The 17,027-nt window shown below is 38.1% G+C and overlaps 2 protein-coding genes across 2 annotated transcripts; one reads left to right on the forward strand and one right to left on the reverse strand.

Moving 5' to 3' along the window:
- Window positions 1–2: 2 nt before the first annotated feature.
- Window positions 3–2,242, forward strand: PSTK (phosphoseryl-tRNA kinase; the record flags this gene model as incomplete). The annotated part of the gene is made up of 5 exons (XM_009278113.1): window positions 3–114; window positions 534–732; window positions 1,185–1,260; window positions 1,767–1,860; window positions 2,037–2,242. Coding segments are annotated over 5 exons (687 nt in total), but the record flags the coding sequence as incomplete, so codon positions are not given.
- A 1,518-nt stretch (window positions 2,243–3,760) lies between these two features.
- IKZF5 (IKAROS family zinc finger 5) lies at window positions 3,761–15,627 on the reverse strand. The gene is made up of 5 exons (XM_009277939.1): window positions 15,550–15,627; window positions 14,580–14,674; window positions 14,106–14,269; window positions 13,630–13,812; window positions 3,761–8,588 (listed from the first exon to the last, which is right to left on the reverse strand). The coding sequence occupies exons 3-5, from the start codon at window positions 14,236–14,238 to the stop codon at window positions 7,645–7,647; spliced, it is 1,260 nt and encodes a 419-aa protein (XP_009276214.1). The 5' UTR covers window positions 14,239–14,269; window positions 14,580–14,674; window positions 15,550–15,627; the 3' UTR covers window positions 3,761–7,644.
- Between the last annotated feature and the right edge of the window lie 1,400 nt (window positions 15,628–17,027).

Below are 17,027 nucleotides of genomic sequence, written 5' to 3' on the forward strand. Positions count from 1 at the left end.
GCGCTGGCCAGTACTGGACACACGCAGCCACCTCTAGGCCGCTCTACCTCATCTTGGATGACAATTTTTATTATCAGAGCATGAGATATGAGGTGTACCAGCTGGCTCGCAAATGTAATTACTCTTTGTTCCTATGCATAAGAACGTTTTCAGCTTTGTAGGAATTTCAGTTTTCTTTAACTGCCTTTCTTTTAAGTACTCTTGCGGAACGTTTGTTATTCTTAATTGCTAGATTACTGCAGTATAGTGAGCATCAGCTTAACTTTATTACTGTATTCTTAGAAATAGCTGGGTCACTTAAAGCCTTTCTTATGTATGTTGATCTCAGAAGATAGTACTTGAGCAGCCTTGAAGGTAAAATGGTTTGTATTCTTTTTTTAGGTTTGTATTCTTCTCAGGCTCAGAACTAGCGTAGAAGTTACTCATTCATGTAAAGTCTTTCTCGTGCGTGTTGCTCTCAGCAATTTTTACTTGAAGGTAAAATTGAAGGTACTTTTACTTAAAGGTAAAATTGTCTGTTTATGTTCTTTTAGATTCCTTGAGCTTCTGCCAGTTATTTTTAGAGTGTCCACTTGAATGCTGCTTGCAGAGAAATCGTTTAAGAAGTCATCCGTTACCTGACCAGACAATATATTTAATGGCAAGAAAAATAGAAATGCCAGATCTCAAGAAAAACGCTTGGGAACGGAACAGCCTCGTTCTGAAAAGTTTTGATTGCACTTCAGAGGATAAGTATGCTACTGGATTGATGCTAGGGTTTTCACTAAGTGCTGTTTTCATAAACAGGCGGGTAGAAGCTTTTTACTGTGTCTAAACAGAATGTAAAAAATATTCTATGTGGTGATTTTTGGAAGCCAGTCAGTTACACACAATACATGCCAATGTTGGGAACTGACAGCCATCATTCTTTGCAGAGTTAACATCAAACCTAACTGCACTTCTAAACTGTTGTTGAAAATTTATGTGAATCGTCTGAAACATGGACTGGAAATAATTTGCTGTAGTTTCAGTTGTAATTGTTTTTCATCTAACTTGCTGTAGAAAGATTATTTCATTGATTGCCTCATAAATTTAACTGAAAACTTGCTTTTTTTTGTGTGGTGAGGTGTCATTACAAAATGAAAGAAAAATCTTCAGTGAAACTGTTTGATTAATGTGTTTGACTCTTTTATTTGTTTTCTTAGCGAGCAGATAATTAGTTTGCTGGCCACTGCTTTGGAAAATCCAGTGAAGCAAAATGAGGAAAACACTGAGCAAAAGGTAGCACTGCTTGTCTTCACGGTCACGGCTCTTTCAGATGATGGTGAATGAGGGAGTTAGTTATTCCTGAACTGGATTCAGAACACCTGTGATGACAGAAATTGAGAAATAGCTAGTGCATTTCTTGATTGCAAAAGCATACACAGAGAAGTTAATCCTATTTGAAATGGGTACTTCTGTCACCTTACTAAGTTAAACCACTGAACTACCTTTAAGAATGCTGTCCTATGTTCTACAGTAGTAAAAAGAATGCCTTTTGGAGCTCTAGCATCACACCGTGGAAAATAACATTCACTTCCTAATGTCACGCGTGTCTGTCTCTGGCAGGCACCCAGGTATACATACCTGCCTCCACATTCAAAGGAGCAGGTGCGCACTGTGCCAGTCATAGAGTTGCTGCTAACGTGTTACTTGTTTGCAAAGAGTACTTCAAAAGTTGATGACAGTCTAAATCAAATTTAATGTGTTTGCATGTATTCTTCCTTTCTGTTGGTCACCCTGGATAGGAAGCAGATCGAGCAACCTGTGCAGCTAGTACTGTCCATCAGGCTGATCAGACATGCAGACGCATCATCTCTCAGACAATGAAGGATGCAAAAGGTACGCGTAGCATATTCTAGGTGCTAGCCTGCAACGTAAGACTAAACCAGTGATACTCCCTCAGGGTAAATTGTTAAGGAATGCCAACCCTGCAGGCGTAACTGAGGCAATCTCCGAAGTCTGTAAATTTTGTCTTTAAACATGAAATTAAAAGTTCAGCTTTAATTTTCTTCTAGATAAAAATGTGCTCCCAGGTGAGATGAAGAGCCTGTCAGAAGAACTCAACAAACTCAAAGCAGAGTTTTTGGAAGACTTGCGGCAAGGAAATAATTTGAAAAACCAAATTTGCATACAAAGTCAGTATTTTGACCCTGCTACAAGTGTAATTTCTTCATTCCAACATAAGGCAACTAATGTAGTTAATAAATATATTTTAAAATAATGACATAGAGAATGCTGGTGTTTTTTAAGAGTCCAGAGTATTTAAAATGCAATACTGTTTCAGCAGCACTGCTGAAAACATCCAAGAGATACAGCTTCCTTCTCTGGAGACTTGTGCCATTTCTACCTCCTGTCCCCATGTTACGGGACAGAAATACGGTCTACTGCACTGTATTTGACTTTGAAGATCAAGCCAACAACAAACCATCCTTAGATTTTAAATTTCACAGAATCGTAGGAAAAGTTAGCCTAGGAGGAACACCTGGAAGTCATCTAGTCCTGTTTGCTGCTTACAGCGGGATTAATGTCAAGCTGGATCAGCTTTCTCGGAGCCTCCTCCAGCTGAGGTTTTGAAGAGCACCTTGGATGGTGACATGCTCTGCTCGGAGCATTTCCCAAGAATACGTGCCTGGGAAGGTATAAAAACAAGATGCGAGATGGAGTTTAGCACTAAGCATGAAGTGGGTTGACAATGAACTACAGTATCCAAAGTCAGAATGTCAGCACCTAAGTTTAATCCAAGTCCTGCTTCGGTTTCTTAAGTCCCTTTTTTAGATCAGGCTCTTGGCTTCTCTGCTCGTTTCCCTGAGAGAAACTTTGCAAAGAACAAGAAATTTGAGATGTCGTTAAATTAAGGCTCTTGAGAGTTGCATGTACGTATGCACACATGTAGGATTAACTCCAGTGTCCAAAGGAACTTAACATTTGGTGCTGCTTTCAAAGTTGCTAACAACATACACGAAGTTCCATGTGCAGTGACAACCACCCTACCATGATAAAGACTCTGATTTCAGACATACAAGCACTCATGATAAGGAAATAGGAGTATGAGGAAACAAAGAATTTGGAAGATAACCAAATGTGCAAGATTAACAGTGGAAAGAAGTGAGAGAGTGTCCTGGTTCAGCACTAAAATTAAGCATTTTCAACTTAAGCAGACTGAAACATAAATACATTGTTCCTTGCTTACCCAAAAGGTAAGCTGACCTTCCATACCATATCTAGACCATAGCTAGTCATGAGCAGTTCACCAGTTCAAAGCTGTCAAAGCATATGTAATTAAGAAGAATTAACATGAGACTTAATTAGAAAGTGTTATTTTATTCATATCTTACAAAAGCAAAGCGTCACAACATGAACTACACTAGATATAGTCGAGTTATTTCAGAATTAACCTTGTAATCTGAAAACATTCACTACACAATAAAATTTATTTCACAACTCTAACAGGTTTCATTTTTGCATACAAAATATGCTCTTTACACTGAAATACATATTATTAACAAAGCAGGTACTTAGAAGCACATACACAAAGATTGCTCAATGAAAAACGTTTCAGCAGGGAATAGATTTCCTGCAGCAGAACATCCATTTGCTGTAGATTTCCAAAGAAGCTTAAAATTAATAGAAAACTTGCCAGTGAAGACTTCTAAATTACATTCCCTTCGTCAAAAAGAAACAAAAAGCAAACAACCAAACCCCCCAAACGTTCTGGAACAAAACAAAGAGCAACAGATCATTTTGCTAGGAAACACTGTTGGAACGTGTCTTCCAGTACTGATTTTTATGTTAAAATGCCAGTCAACATTTCATGTCAAAATCCTCTTCATCTGAACACTGTATCTGTGAAAAAAACAACTATTTTTCCCCATTAGCTGCTTCACAGTTGGTTTAAGTATTGAGATAATCTACCAAGATCTTCAGTCTAGTATTTGCATGTTCATTGGAATATTCAGTCTCAAAATAATAAGTCTGTATTAAGAGTACTATAAATAGTGCATGTTGAAAATGTCAACAAATCTATAAAATAATCTATTACAATAAAAACAAAAAACCCACAAAGTTAATGTTTTGCAATTACAGAACTTAACAGAGTCAAGCTATGGAAAAATTTCAGCGCATTCCCAAACTTCCCTGTTAATACAAGTTAAAATGCTAATCACCACCTTATAATATAAGGATTTGGTTTTCAAAAAAAAAAAAAAAGTCAGTGCAGTGTAGCACATGGAGAACTCAATATGAAAACAACTAACCGAGGACTCGATCCCACAATTCCTGACAAGTATCCCTCACTGACTCTGAGAAAGGCCTGCTTGTGCAAGGGAATCGTCAGGATCATACTCTAAAACAATTTTCCAGTACTAACTCTGGTCTTTAAATTATAGTAAATAGTATGTACAAAATTATGAAAAACTAATATGAAAATACACCTTCCAAACCTACTCAATAGACAGAAGGAAACAGATACAGTCAGGGTACCGTTTGGCACAACTGAACACACAGTATTATGTTAAAGAATTAAGAATCCTAGTCCAGAGGGTGACCCTCTGTGAAGGCCTAGGACGTCAGCATGGACCCACCCCACAGATCCCGTTGCAGAATCAAGGGGTGAACACCAAAGCCTGCTGCCGCCTAAGAATCCCCCCTGCAAACAGAAGCTTGCACAAGGAAAGAAGGAAAAGTGTTTTTATCATTGTTCAACGGTTCATAGATGTTCAAGCTAATTTCCTTAGGTACTTCGAAACAGAAACAATGATATTAAGTCAGCAGTATTAAAATACTTCTGAACAACAATTTGCAAGGTTTGGGGTTAGATTTTTTTTCATACCGAGTTCTATTATTAAGAACATACGTTCCCCTGCACAGAGGATCCCCTCCTAAATGAGGGCCCCTTTTCAGCAAGATCATGCAGGCTTCTTCTTGCTACCAGCTACCTCTATTAGTGACCTAAATATTCTCCTATCTAAAATTTCGTTCGGGGACATCATGGTTCAGAAGTCATTTTTCTACATCGCCAAATCATGAGCCTACACAAACAGAAAAGTCTATAATGTTTACAGGCACTGCCAATGAAAGTCCTAATGGATCAGAAACCACGTAAATGGAATGGAAGGATGAAATCTCAAACATCTGTGCACATTGGAGTTCATCTCCCAAGAGGGAGAAAGGCTGGAGCCACAAACCAAGGAGAACTTGGCTGTTGTGATCTGCATCATTCAGTATTGGAATGTGCTCCTTGGAGCACCACCATTTCAGAAGTTTCCTTGGAGTTGCAAGAGCCTAGGAACTTACATCAGCTATCAAAAGGCAAGGAAAACGACCTCTGTAAGTTACTAATTGTAATGGTCTTTAACAGTAACGTTTGTAGTTCTAATACCGTATTTTAGCCGCATTTAGATTTTAGAACATGTCAATATGTGATCAAAAGAGAGCTATAATTTCTACGTTATTCTTTGACTGGAAGCGTCATGTTACAAGACCTGTACAGGAACAGTAACTTCCAACTGGATTCTAGTTCATTCAACTTTTAGTCCTTAAAATAAAGGACTCTGTATGTTTATGCATAGGGAGTTGCTGTTTTGCTTACAAAAAAGAGATATTTTGGAATTACAAAGAGTGTCATTATGAAAAATGAAAATTACATTCTGTTTTACAAACCCACCGAAATGGATTTTGAACCAGGCCTGAAACCAAAAACATTTTTAGGAATGATAGTGTGTTATCATTCATCTTCATTACATTGGAAATACTTCAATGTCGTATTTTTGACCTCATTACCACAAGACTATGTGCAGCCAGTTCCTTCAACTGGTTACTTAGGCACGGAAAATTCAACAGTAGGTAAGTTAGGTAGTGTGAAACATATTTGGTTCCCAGATTGCTAATTCATTAAAGTCAAAATTACTTCTTAAGCTACAGTTCTCAGAAGGCTGGTTTCTCCTGCGTTGATCTTACACTGCAGTCATTGTAAGTTTTTCCACTGGCTTCAGGAAGCTTTAGCTCCCGTAACAACATAAATTTGAATAAGCCAAACATTTGCTATTCAGATTCCAACCTCTGACTTGCAGAACATTAAAAGCAGGAAGATTTTATTAACAAAACATATTTGCTGCCATATTTTGCTGATAATAAAAGGGGAATATATAAGGGAAGCTTTAATTTGTCTCAAGTAAGACAAACTAAGGTAAAAGTGCATGTCTAAATATGGGAAAAGTAACAGTTCTTCGCTTTTTTGAAACAGTACAAATTCCTGTGTAGCACATTAAGAGCTTTTATCAATTTTGCTAGGATGTTTTATTTAGGTTTATATTAAAGTGCCTGTCCGTTAGCCTAGGTGCTTCTAAAGTAAGATGTACGATATAAAAAAAATAAACATGTGCAATGGACTTCATGTACATCTTCAGTTACCATTTGCCACCTACAATATTAACCACAATGACTTCAAATGTTGTCAGCCAGTATTCCTTTGCCTACTACATGAACAGTTCAGAAAACCCAGAAGCCCTTCCCCCTATTTCTAGCACACCAAAAGGACAACAAATCTGGGGGAGAGGACAAGACAAACTGACTTCTAAGTTAGCTGAAGTTTACAATAAACTAGATTACACAACTTTCAAACATACAGGCAACCTATCAGTTGTAGCTTGGCCCAAGATAAAACTGAACAAATGATTTTTAATTTGTAAACCTCTTGTTTGTTTCTATTAGAACTTCTATCAGCAAGACAGAAGTCTAATTGTGCAAATTTTAAATATCTGTACAAATTAGTTTAAGGCAGTTAAAAATCTCACGGAATATATATTAGTTCTACAAGCTCCTTATTATGACTGTTTAAAAATTACCTCCTTTTAAAAAGGACGACATGTAAAATTTGGTAAGTGTAGTTTAAAATAAGGTGTCAGGTTTCATTTTTCCTTTGTATAACTAGTGAATGACAAGCTTTTAACTCTCCTTTTTTCTACCAGAGTTTCATTCACAATAACCTGTTATCTTCTAGTTTTGTGACGAGTTTTAAAAATAATAGTTAAATTAGTGTTTGAGCCCGAGCATGAAGAGTTTAGACTATACTAAGCAAAAACTTATTATTAACCTTCATCAGAGTAAAGCAAGTTTTACATCAAATTGAATTTGTACATGAAAGTTGCTTCTGTTTGTTTTCCCAGTTTCGAGTAGCTACATCTTTAAGGGTATGTCTGTCTCCAAAGTAACCGTATGTATCACTGCATTAACCTTTCGTATTTTATGGTTAATATATTTTGTCTTGCCTAGTAAATAGTATGATAATTGCATCCTATGTTTCAGGACACACGCTCTGCTTCTACATTTGTAGACTGTTTATTGGGATTAAGTGCAAGCAACTTAAATTTAGCAACCAAAACATGTAAACGCATTCCAATTCTTATAGCACTCGCTCAGCTTTTTTGAAAGGCTACATATAAAATATCAACCACATCTTATACAAAATTTCCCTGGCAAGTTTTACGACAACAAAGAAATAAATTTGCCTCCTTTGTCGAATTGATTAACGTGAAGATTCCTTACGGGAATGTGCAAGCTTTCCTTCAGCAAGTATGAAAAATATACTGTAATATGTTAAAAAACTAAATGAAAGCATGTTCTCAGTCAATGTTGACTATGTTGGCCTCTTGCAAAATGGCAAGCAAAGTCATACTTATTTTTACACTTACACCCACATATGTTGCACTGAAAAGGATTTTCAAATCCATGACATCCCATGTGAATAGTATAAAGGATATTGTCCGCAAAGTACATGTCACAGTGTTGGCAGTGATGCAGAAGCTGAGGGTCCTGAACCGGAAGGGTTGGAGCTGGAGTACTTGGTTGACTGTTGCTTATGCTGGGAGTACTGGTGTGGGCACTGCGATCGCTGCTGGGACCTGCTACGGGACTATAGTTCCTTTGATTGTGTGTAGGCCGAGGATCTGGGCTGGTTGGAGATGAACTCTGAGGAATATTTGCTGACACAGCCGAAACTACTGCAGGTGCAGCAGGCTGCTGTATCATGAAAGGCTTTTCATCTTGACAGGAAACAACGTCAGGAGAGGCTGGATTTTGGTTTTCGGGTGGCAAGCTAGATAACTGTCCAGCTAACGTAGAGAGCTGGTTTAAAGGATTATCTACCATGAGGTCTTGTGGATCTCTTGGCAACCCACTGCTCTGGGTTGTTTTTGTCATGGTCTCATACGCTTCAGTCTGGATATTTGGGATTTCATGAGTGAAATCATTAAGGTAGTCTGGTTTCTGAACCACCATGGAAGGTGGACTCAAATTAATTAATGCTCTTCTGCTGTACCCCAAATTGCTGGTCTTCTTCTGCAAAACCCCCCACATTTTCTTGCTGCTTAGGGAAGACCTTGTACCCTTGATAGGCACCATTTTATGTTTGCGCCTGCGGTGGTGAGATAAGTTGCTTCTGTCACTGCAGCGAAAGGAACACAATTCACATTTGTATGGTTTTTCACCAGTATGCGATCGCATGTGAGCTTCCAGATGACGTTCGTAAGCTGATGCAAAGGGACACAAATGGCATCTGTGCGGCTTCTCACCTGGAAAATTAAAATAGATTACACTATAGCATCTCAGAGTGCTTGAAAAAGGCTTTCCATGGAACAGACAGTAGCTAACTCGGAGCTGCTAATCAAACGGTTCAGCTTCAGAGTCACTGCTAGTCTTGAGTTTAGCTGGGTATTTGGTGGAAGAGTGGAGTGAATTTAGACATCTCTGCCTCACCCAAGTGACAGTAAGCGTTAAGAAAAAAAATGTGACCACAATTAGCGTTAACAGATAACCTGACTAGGAATTGCAGCAACGATGCCAAGGACTGAATGCAATGATGTTTGTGTGGTGCTCGTAACTGGATCCAAACTCTACCCCACCTATAAAAGCACATAAAAGTTGGCTACAGGAATGTCTGTACCACCAAAATGTAATCATTCTTAATGATAACTGTGTTTAAACATTGAGGGAGGGTATCCTTTCGATATCTTCCAAACATTCCTACTATTTAAACATCCTGGAACTATTGTCTAAATAACCCGTGTACACGTGCATCCAACGCAAGAACTGAATTTTGAAAAAGGATCCTGTGGCTAGAGTTATTAAAGAAAACAAAAGCTAGCTAATCCCTGGACAGCTGTGTGCTCTCTCAGACATGATAGTACCAGATACTCTCCTTTCTGATAGGTAGAACTTTGCTCTTCTATTAAATGATATTTAGAGATATTCACATTAACAATTTTAAAAGTACTTAGAAAACTTTCAAACATAATTACGGGCCAACACATTTGTAACATAGTACTTTGGGACTTTTGATTTTCCTTTCATAGACTGATCTTTTAGGAGTTTTTTAGATCCAGGTCTGCAATGTTAGAAATGCCTAAAGGATTTGATGCATGTTCAGGTCCTGAAATGAAACATCATCTTATTTTCCTATCTAGAAAGCCAGGTCAATTTCTAAATGACTGTTGTGCAACTGGTTCTCTTGCCACACAGCACAACAAACTCCAAAAAAACGTGAGCGAGCTCCTTCTCTTCAGCCTTTATGGGTTTTTTTGAAGCATTTTCTACTATTTTAAATACAGGGCAATACATCTGTTTCGTGGCTTTCAAAATCCATCTAGAACAACTGTAAAAGCCAGAGATCTGAATGCAGCAAGGGCCACTATTACACTGCAAGCACTGTACAGGCCCCATAAGATAGCATGTGACTGGCACAGAAAGCCCCTCCCATGTTGAGCATCCCACAGTTTGGAATCACAACTGGGATACTGAATAGAAGATATTTTTTTTTCCTACATCACTGGCTCTTCCAGAGGAAAGAAAGCAATTTTTCTGCTACCTCTAAGTACTTTATTTGCACCAAATGAAACCATGATTTCTCCATAAGCACATATATGTATTCAGATATATATATATGTGTAAAGATCTGGAGATTTGGTACAAACACAGCGATGTAAGAAGACTGACAAACTCCCTGCATTCACAAAGAATTGACAATCTGAATGGTCTTATTTCATTCTAAACTGGTTAGACAGAGATAAAGATTTGCATCCCATGTTGCACGCCCTTAATACAACACAGCTGGTGAACTACTAATTATACTGCTGTCAGACTCAGCATGAAGTTAATTCTGCAGTAAGTTGCACTTAATAATGGTTGCGTGATCATGCCTGGGTCATAATTACTTTGGCAGATACGTTGCTGCACTTGCATGTTATCCAGGATGCATTATCTGTTTACTCACATTGCTCTGAGGCTACTAGTCACTATCACTTCCCTATTTTAACGCTGATTCAGTCACTCTGAGCCTTCATAGTCCATGCAATCCATCTCTTGGCCCTTTGCCACACTTCCCCACCATGCCTCTGAGCAAAACTACACTCAGGTCTTGGATCTCCTTGCCCTCAAGTGAAAAAAAACAAGAAAACCAAACCAAACTAAAAAAACCCTTCTTTGTTCTGCAGTCCCCTGTCTCTGTACAAAGAAACAAGACGGGGCTTTCTGAAGAGCCATTAAGGTAATGGCAAAATGGTGTTGCCATCAGGACACCATGCAGTGCTGTATTAAAATTAAGGATATGAAATGTATTGTGAAAAGGCAAAGGGGAAACTATACAGAGTTAGTATATAATATAATATATATAATATATAATCTGGCAGCCTGAGATTCTTGTCTATATTATAAAACTGAACAGATTGCTATAGGGAAATGAACTGTTACCATTGCACGGTTACTGGTATTTCATTAGGCATCAGACATGTTTGAACCAGTAACCTGGCTATAAAGCATTCACTGTGTGAAGGTGTGTCCAAATTGCTGAAGTTCTTTGATACACAGTAGGCTGACATCTCCTGTATCCCTCTCGCACTGCTAGCTAGCTTTCTGAAACGGAAATAATTCAGACTGCACAATTTTGCAGTAGAGTGATGTATGCCTTCGGTTTGGCTACCTTTTCCTAGCACCTTTGTGGAAGTTTCTTTGATCAAATGAGTCATACATATACCCTCTGATAATGGGAATACCTGCAGCAGCACTGAGACAATAGCCATCCCACATGTAAAGCTCTGTTCTTCTGGTATAATGCTAACAATATCATATACTACAACCATAAGAAACAACTCAAAATGTTAGTCAAGGCACAAACCCGAAGTATTATGCTTTGCCCTAAAACCCAAATTTGTGTAGCCCATGGAATGTTTGCTTCTGAATAACGACCACAGGGTCAGAGATTTTTGAGGACATTTCCCAGCATCCCAATTTTTGGTTGGAATCTTTCTTGCTTTTGTATATATTATGCTACAACCATGCCGAAATGCTCATAATCTGCAGCTGGTATTGTTCTGCTACCTCTAGTCACTTAGTGATCTCTACTCCCTAAAGTAGCAGCAGAGTAAGAAAGCATTCTGAAAACACAAAAGAACTGTTAACCTAAGATCTGAGAGCATACAAAAGGTAGACAACCTCCTAGAGTAAGAGAAGAAATGCTGACACTATACCAATACCCACATATTGATACTTAAAGAAGGAAGATTTGATTTTTTGCTCTCTAGTATGTCTAAAATTTATGACACTTATATTAAGTAACAACACATTATTTCAGTCATTCTGTTTGAAGAACTCCATGCACACCAAAGCCATCAAAAACATCTCAAGAATCAGCAAACATACAATACCAACATCTTCTAGTAGCAATTTATGTTTCCCGTCACAGTTCTAGCAATCCATCTGCTCATGTTGACAACTGGCCAGTAGTAACCGTGGACTTGGGGATGCAAGTTTTTAGATAGCAATAGCTATATACTACTGAAAAGACATGAAATTTTAAAGTTGATGTTACTTCTACATCTTTAAGTACCATTTAAAAGTCATCCTAAAGTGCTACAGTGAACCGCGTAAGTCTGCAGTACAGTTTCTCCCACTACATGACCCTCATTTCACAAGCTCAGAAATAGAAGTGTACAGCGTTAAAGCTGTTAAAAGAAAAACATCTCTCGTTGTCCACATACCATACAAGGCAAAGGGTAGGTGAAGCTGTAACTGCTTTATGAAAAACTAGACAAATAAAATGCTCCATGCACACTGCTGCTTTACGGATCTGCAGCCAGCCATAGCATTAACGCTGTGTCAAATGCAGGCAACACAAGCCACAGGATTTTATCCACTATTGGAACTACACAAAATTTCCACTGGGAATCTGAAAACAGCAACAGCTACACACAGAGGTAGCTCACGGTAGCACAAGAGAAGAACTTACAAGATATTCAGAGTCTGAACCTCAGAACTCTGATTTCTAGTTGGTTGCCATTTTCTATCCCATTACACCTTGTCGAAACAAGCCAACACTGCAGGGCCAGTGCAAGGAGCACTGACTTTCCCAAAATACATCCTGGGAGTTACCGTGTAGAAGCAATAGCTCACAGCAAAGTGAGAATCTGACTAACAATAACTACCTAAAGAAAGCTACAATTACATCCAAGTTACAACAATGCGTTTCCTTCAAAGTGAGTCCCAGAACGCCACCTACCCAAGATGACTGAAATGATACACTTAGAAGTTTTGGGACAGTCCATACCAAACTGGAAACCTGTAAAAAAAATCAATTTTTTGCAGAATACAATTTTTTTTTATTATTACTCTAGTTAACAGCCATAAAGTCTTCTGTGTCGGTGTAACGGCAGGCACCAAAGTCAGACTTCACAAGGACCTTTCGTTTGTTTTCTCTCATTTGCCAAGAAGTCAGAGCTGACTTCATGAACAGTTTAGGACATTTTAACTTTTATTGCGAGTTTTGCTTTTCAGTTTTATAAACCCAGCAGTGGCAAATGCTCTTAAGCAAGCCACAGTAGCCATAAAGTCTTCTGTGTCGGTGTAACGGCAGGCACCAAAGTCAGACTTCACAAGGACCTTTCGTTTGTTTTCTCTCATTTGCCAAGAAGTCAGAGCTGACTTCATGAACAGTTTAGGACATTTTAACTTTTATTGCGAGTTTTGCTTTTCAGTTTTATAAACCCAGCAGTGGCAAATGCTCTTAAGCAAGCCACAGTAAGTATTTTTTCTTTTCATTACTGTTATTAATAATTTATTTGATGATATGCCCTCATATTTGAATATTCTACCAAGAAGAAAACTTTATTCTTACTACTGTTTTGTACTTCCACATCAAAAATGTTGTACAAATGAGGAGTATTTTCATAGCTAAACAACAGAGGAAGAAAAGCCCCTATAAATCTTCATGTGGCAGCACGTACATTTTTCACTTTTCTAATTAGCAAGGAAAAACTAGAAGTTACGTTTAGGGCCCTTCAATTTACACTGATGCTTTCATGCTAAACTTTACTCCCATATATAGTTATTTCAAATTCAGCAGTCTGCAATAATAAATGTAAGTAGGAATTTGCACAATTTAAATAGGTAAACGGCACACCTTTAAAAAAAGTCTCTTAAAAAAACCCCAAAAATCAGCTCTAATTGTTGAGTAACTCTAAGAACTATCACACTGCTTGAAGATGCTAACCCCTCATACGCAAACCATAACATTGAGTTAACACCACAACGCCTCACAGCAAAGTACTACAGAATATTTCATACCTGTATGAATTCTGATATGCTCTATGAGCCGTGCTGTTCCTTTGCTGGCATAGTTGCAGTATCGACACTTTAACTTTCCATCAAATGTCCTTTCAAACCCATCCACTAACATTCCTGAGTTTTCATCCAGTGAAACTTCAACAGAAGGATGATCCAGACCATTCTGATCACCTTCTGTCCCAGCTGTGAATAATGCAACAGAGATTTCAGAAGTCGAGAATCAGTGGGATACTCTCTATTGTGCTGTGAGAATATGCCAAATATCTTTTGCTCCTGTACGCCCTTGGTCTTTAAATATACAGAACTATAAGAACAAAACCTGATTAAAACAAAGGTACGTACACATCTTTTGTGATGTGGAAACGACTATCAGAAATGTTTCCATACAATTGTAGTAGTCTGCATAATTATCTGGAATGTAAACAGTGCAGTCATTCTCAAAAAAATAAAATTTTACAGCACTGAAATTAGCTTACCTCCCTGAAGAGTCTCTGCTTCCTTGTCTCCACTAACTGATCCAGAAATCATATTTACATGGTGAGTCTGCTGTGTAAGATATTCCTGAAAATCTTTTACAAAGTCCAAAGGTTCTGGCTTCTTTTCACCCATATTCACTCTTTACGTTTACAACCTCTTGTGCCTAGAAGGAAAAATATTTTCATAACACAAGTGTCATTGAATTTGAATGCATTCATAAAAACAAGTTTGGTTTTTAGAGGTTTTTTTTAAGTGAACGATTACTTTTATCATACAGCATGACTCAATGCACAAATTGACAACCATAAGGATATTGTTTTTAGAATTTTTAACTCATTAAAGATCACCAAATACATATTACTGGGGAAACCGTTTTCAGCAACAGTAACATAAGAACAACATCAAATTGGATAAAATGACACAATAATCAAAATCAACTTGTCTTTTTTTTTTTTTTTTTAAATGGATCGTACCTGAATTTCAGTTCCCTGCTAAGTAGCAAACATGCTCCAAAATGTACTCCCAACAGGTCAGACAGAAAGCACAGAGCACAGCTTCTCCACTTTCCCTGGAAGGAAAAAAAGGAAATGTAGGTCCATTATTCTTCCCAACCCCCATGAGTTGTAAGAAAGAAACTTGAAGAAATATATATGTTTTGAAAGACAGGTTCTAACACTCTACTGCTATAAGTTTTATTAAAACAATTACACTTCCAGCAAAAACTTTTCAAAGACTGCATCCGCTCCTTCACGTATCTCACTGAAAGGCATTTCTATCTCACTGATCATTTGAATAGTTTCTCTGGTGAACCTGTGGCTCCAAAAAATCCCAGAGTTGGGTAAGTCAGTTATGGCAACTGTAATGTTGGGGAAACCAACCGAATGTCGCTGACTAGCGAAGATGGAAAGAAGCCTTATAGAAAGCAGTATTTCATAGTTCTCCCAAAATTTTAGTTTCCTGTCCTGCATAAAAGTCTTAATCCATTTCATTATTTTGCATTGAAATAATAAAAATATTCACTAGAAGTCATTGGTCATGCTCTTTTCTGGGACTGTAAATGACAAACCTCTAGAGTCTCAATTTGCAATGAATTTGTGAAGACAAAACTTAGGATTCAGTTGGAAAGAGGGCAATGAGTAAGTCACATTATTATTCCTACAGATTATAATCAGAAATAATTTATAATGCTACATTTTCAGTAAGAATATCTTTTTTGTTTTCCAATAGCTACTAAACAAAGCATTAGGTGACCTACAAAAACTCAAGTCCTTAGTTCAAGACCACATTTAAACACATTCTCCTGTATTTTCAAAGCGTTAGTTCATTTCTGGCATCCAGATGAGTATGTTCTTTCACATCATGCCTAAGTGTGCTCAACTACTATCATTATTATCACCATTAAGTCAGTTTTGAACACATCTTTACGTTATCAATTTTGCCTACCCTCTTTCAGGTGTCACCAGCCTCGTGTAGGCTTAAGTTAGTTTGTGTTCCATTTGTTGGTGTCTCCTGCAATAAAACAAAGGTATCAGGATATGAATTAAAGATATGGAAGAGAGAAACAGGACAATGTAATGTAGAACCCTGACCAGGCCAACTTTCACCAAATTATAATAAGAAGAAATAACAATTTAAAATTAAGCCATTCTAAATGTTGAATAGTTCAACATGAAACAACATTAAAGGTCCATATTTTCACAGAAGAATCTGTGTATCCCTTTGTGTAAGGCAGAAAAACTTATTTGACCAATTACTTTTATAATAACACTTAATTTTTAAAGAAAATTACACAAAATTTTAAAAAGCTGATTGGAGAAAAGACATTATCGTGGTGATCAACTGCATAAAACTTCCTTTCTCTACCTCATAAATTTAATTTGAAAAGAGTCATCCTTTTTTTTATGTCAATGTAGGTAAATTGCATCAATTTAAGTACCCCCTCAAACCTTTACATTTGTATGCACAAAAGAACCTTTTGTGATTTTATGTGGTATTTTTTATAGCTATACAACCAGCAGTTCTCTTTTCAGGGAATAACGATACAGATCAGATGCTTGCTATGTCGCTACTGCAAACTAGGAAATGCAATTCTAATTATGAGAAACCTGAGCAGACCAGCTCGTGTTTCATGCACTTGAATGGGCTGATCACACTAGATCTTCCTGAAGTTCTACTTATACAGAACATTTTCTACATAGACAACTACATCTTCTCCAGCTTTATACGCTGACAGGTAGAATACTGGTTATTCATCTTCTACACAGGCGCAACTGCTGGATTTAACACTAGTTACAGTGCTGATGTGTACTAAGTTTACTGTCTAAGAAGCGCCATAGGATGTGCTAGGATGAGAGGTGTTATAAATATTTTGCTAAAGAAAATAATTCAGACACGGTAAAACCAGTACTTTAACATACAGTAAGAACTCATACTGCAGTAATTATAAGAGAATAAAATAATATGACTACGACCACATGTATGCATCCCGTTTTCTTTTAAGGAATTAAGGGGGGGGGAAAAAGGGCAATGTCTCTGCCCCAGTCTCATCTTTTCCAGTGCAAATGACTTAAAATTACCATAACGAAGGAGAAAGGATCCCTAACTCTACCCAAGCCCTTCCTGCTCCTTCTCAAGGAGTTTTGCGCGTGGGAAGGGGAAGAGGAATCGCAGCGTTGGCGGTTGCCGGGCCCAGCCCCACGACCTGTCATCAGCCACGGAAAATCGCCGGTTGCTCCGCCGCCCCCTTTCCACGCCAGACGGTGTACACACGCCCCCGCGTTTCCTCCACCCTTCTCCGACGCACGCCGCCTTCACGCGTGGGCGGGAAGCGACAGGGCCACGGGAGACCTCCGCGTAAACTTGTGTCCCCCTCGGCTTCAAAACAAGGGATAAGCCGAGGGGCTGCGCCGGCCGACCCGGCC

The sequence above is a fragment of the Aptenodytes forsteri genome, unplaced genomic scaffold, assembly GCF_000699145.1.
Source record: "Aptenodytes forsteri isolate BGI_AS27 unplaced genomic scaffold, ASM69914v1 Scaffold15, whole genome shotgun sequence".
Taxonomy (NCBI): Eukaryota; Metazoa; Chordata; class Aves; order Sphenisciformes; family Spheniscidae; genus Aptenodytes; species Aptenodytes forsteri.

Coding starts and splice junctions, on each gene's coding strand:
- IKZF5 (XM_009277939.1), bottom strand. CDS start 14,238: ATGGGTGAAAAGAAGCCAGAACCTTTGGACTTTGTAAAAGATTTTCAG. Junction 13,813..14,105: donor AGCAGAGACTCTTCAGGGAG/GTAAGCTAATTT, acceptor CATTATTCACAG/CTGGGACAGAAGGTGATCAG. Junction 8,589..13,629: donor GCATATCAGAATTCATACAG/GTATGAAATATT, acceptor TTAATTTTCCAG/GTGAGAAGCCGCACAGATGC.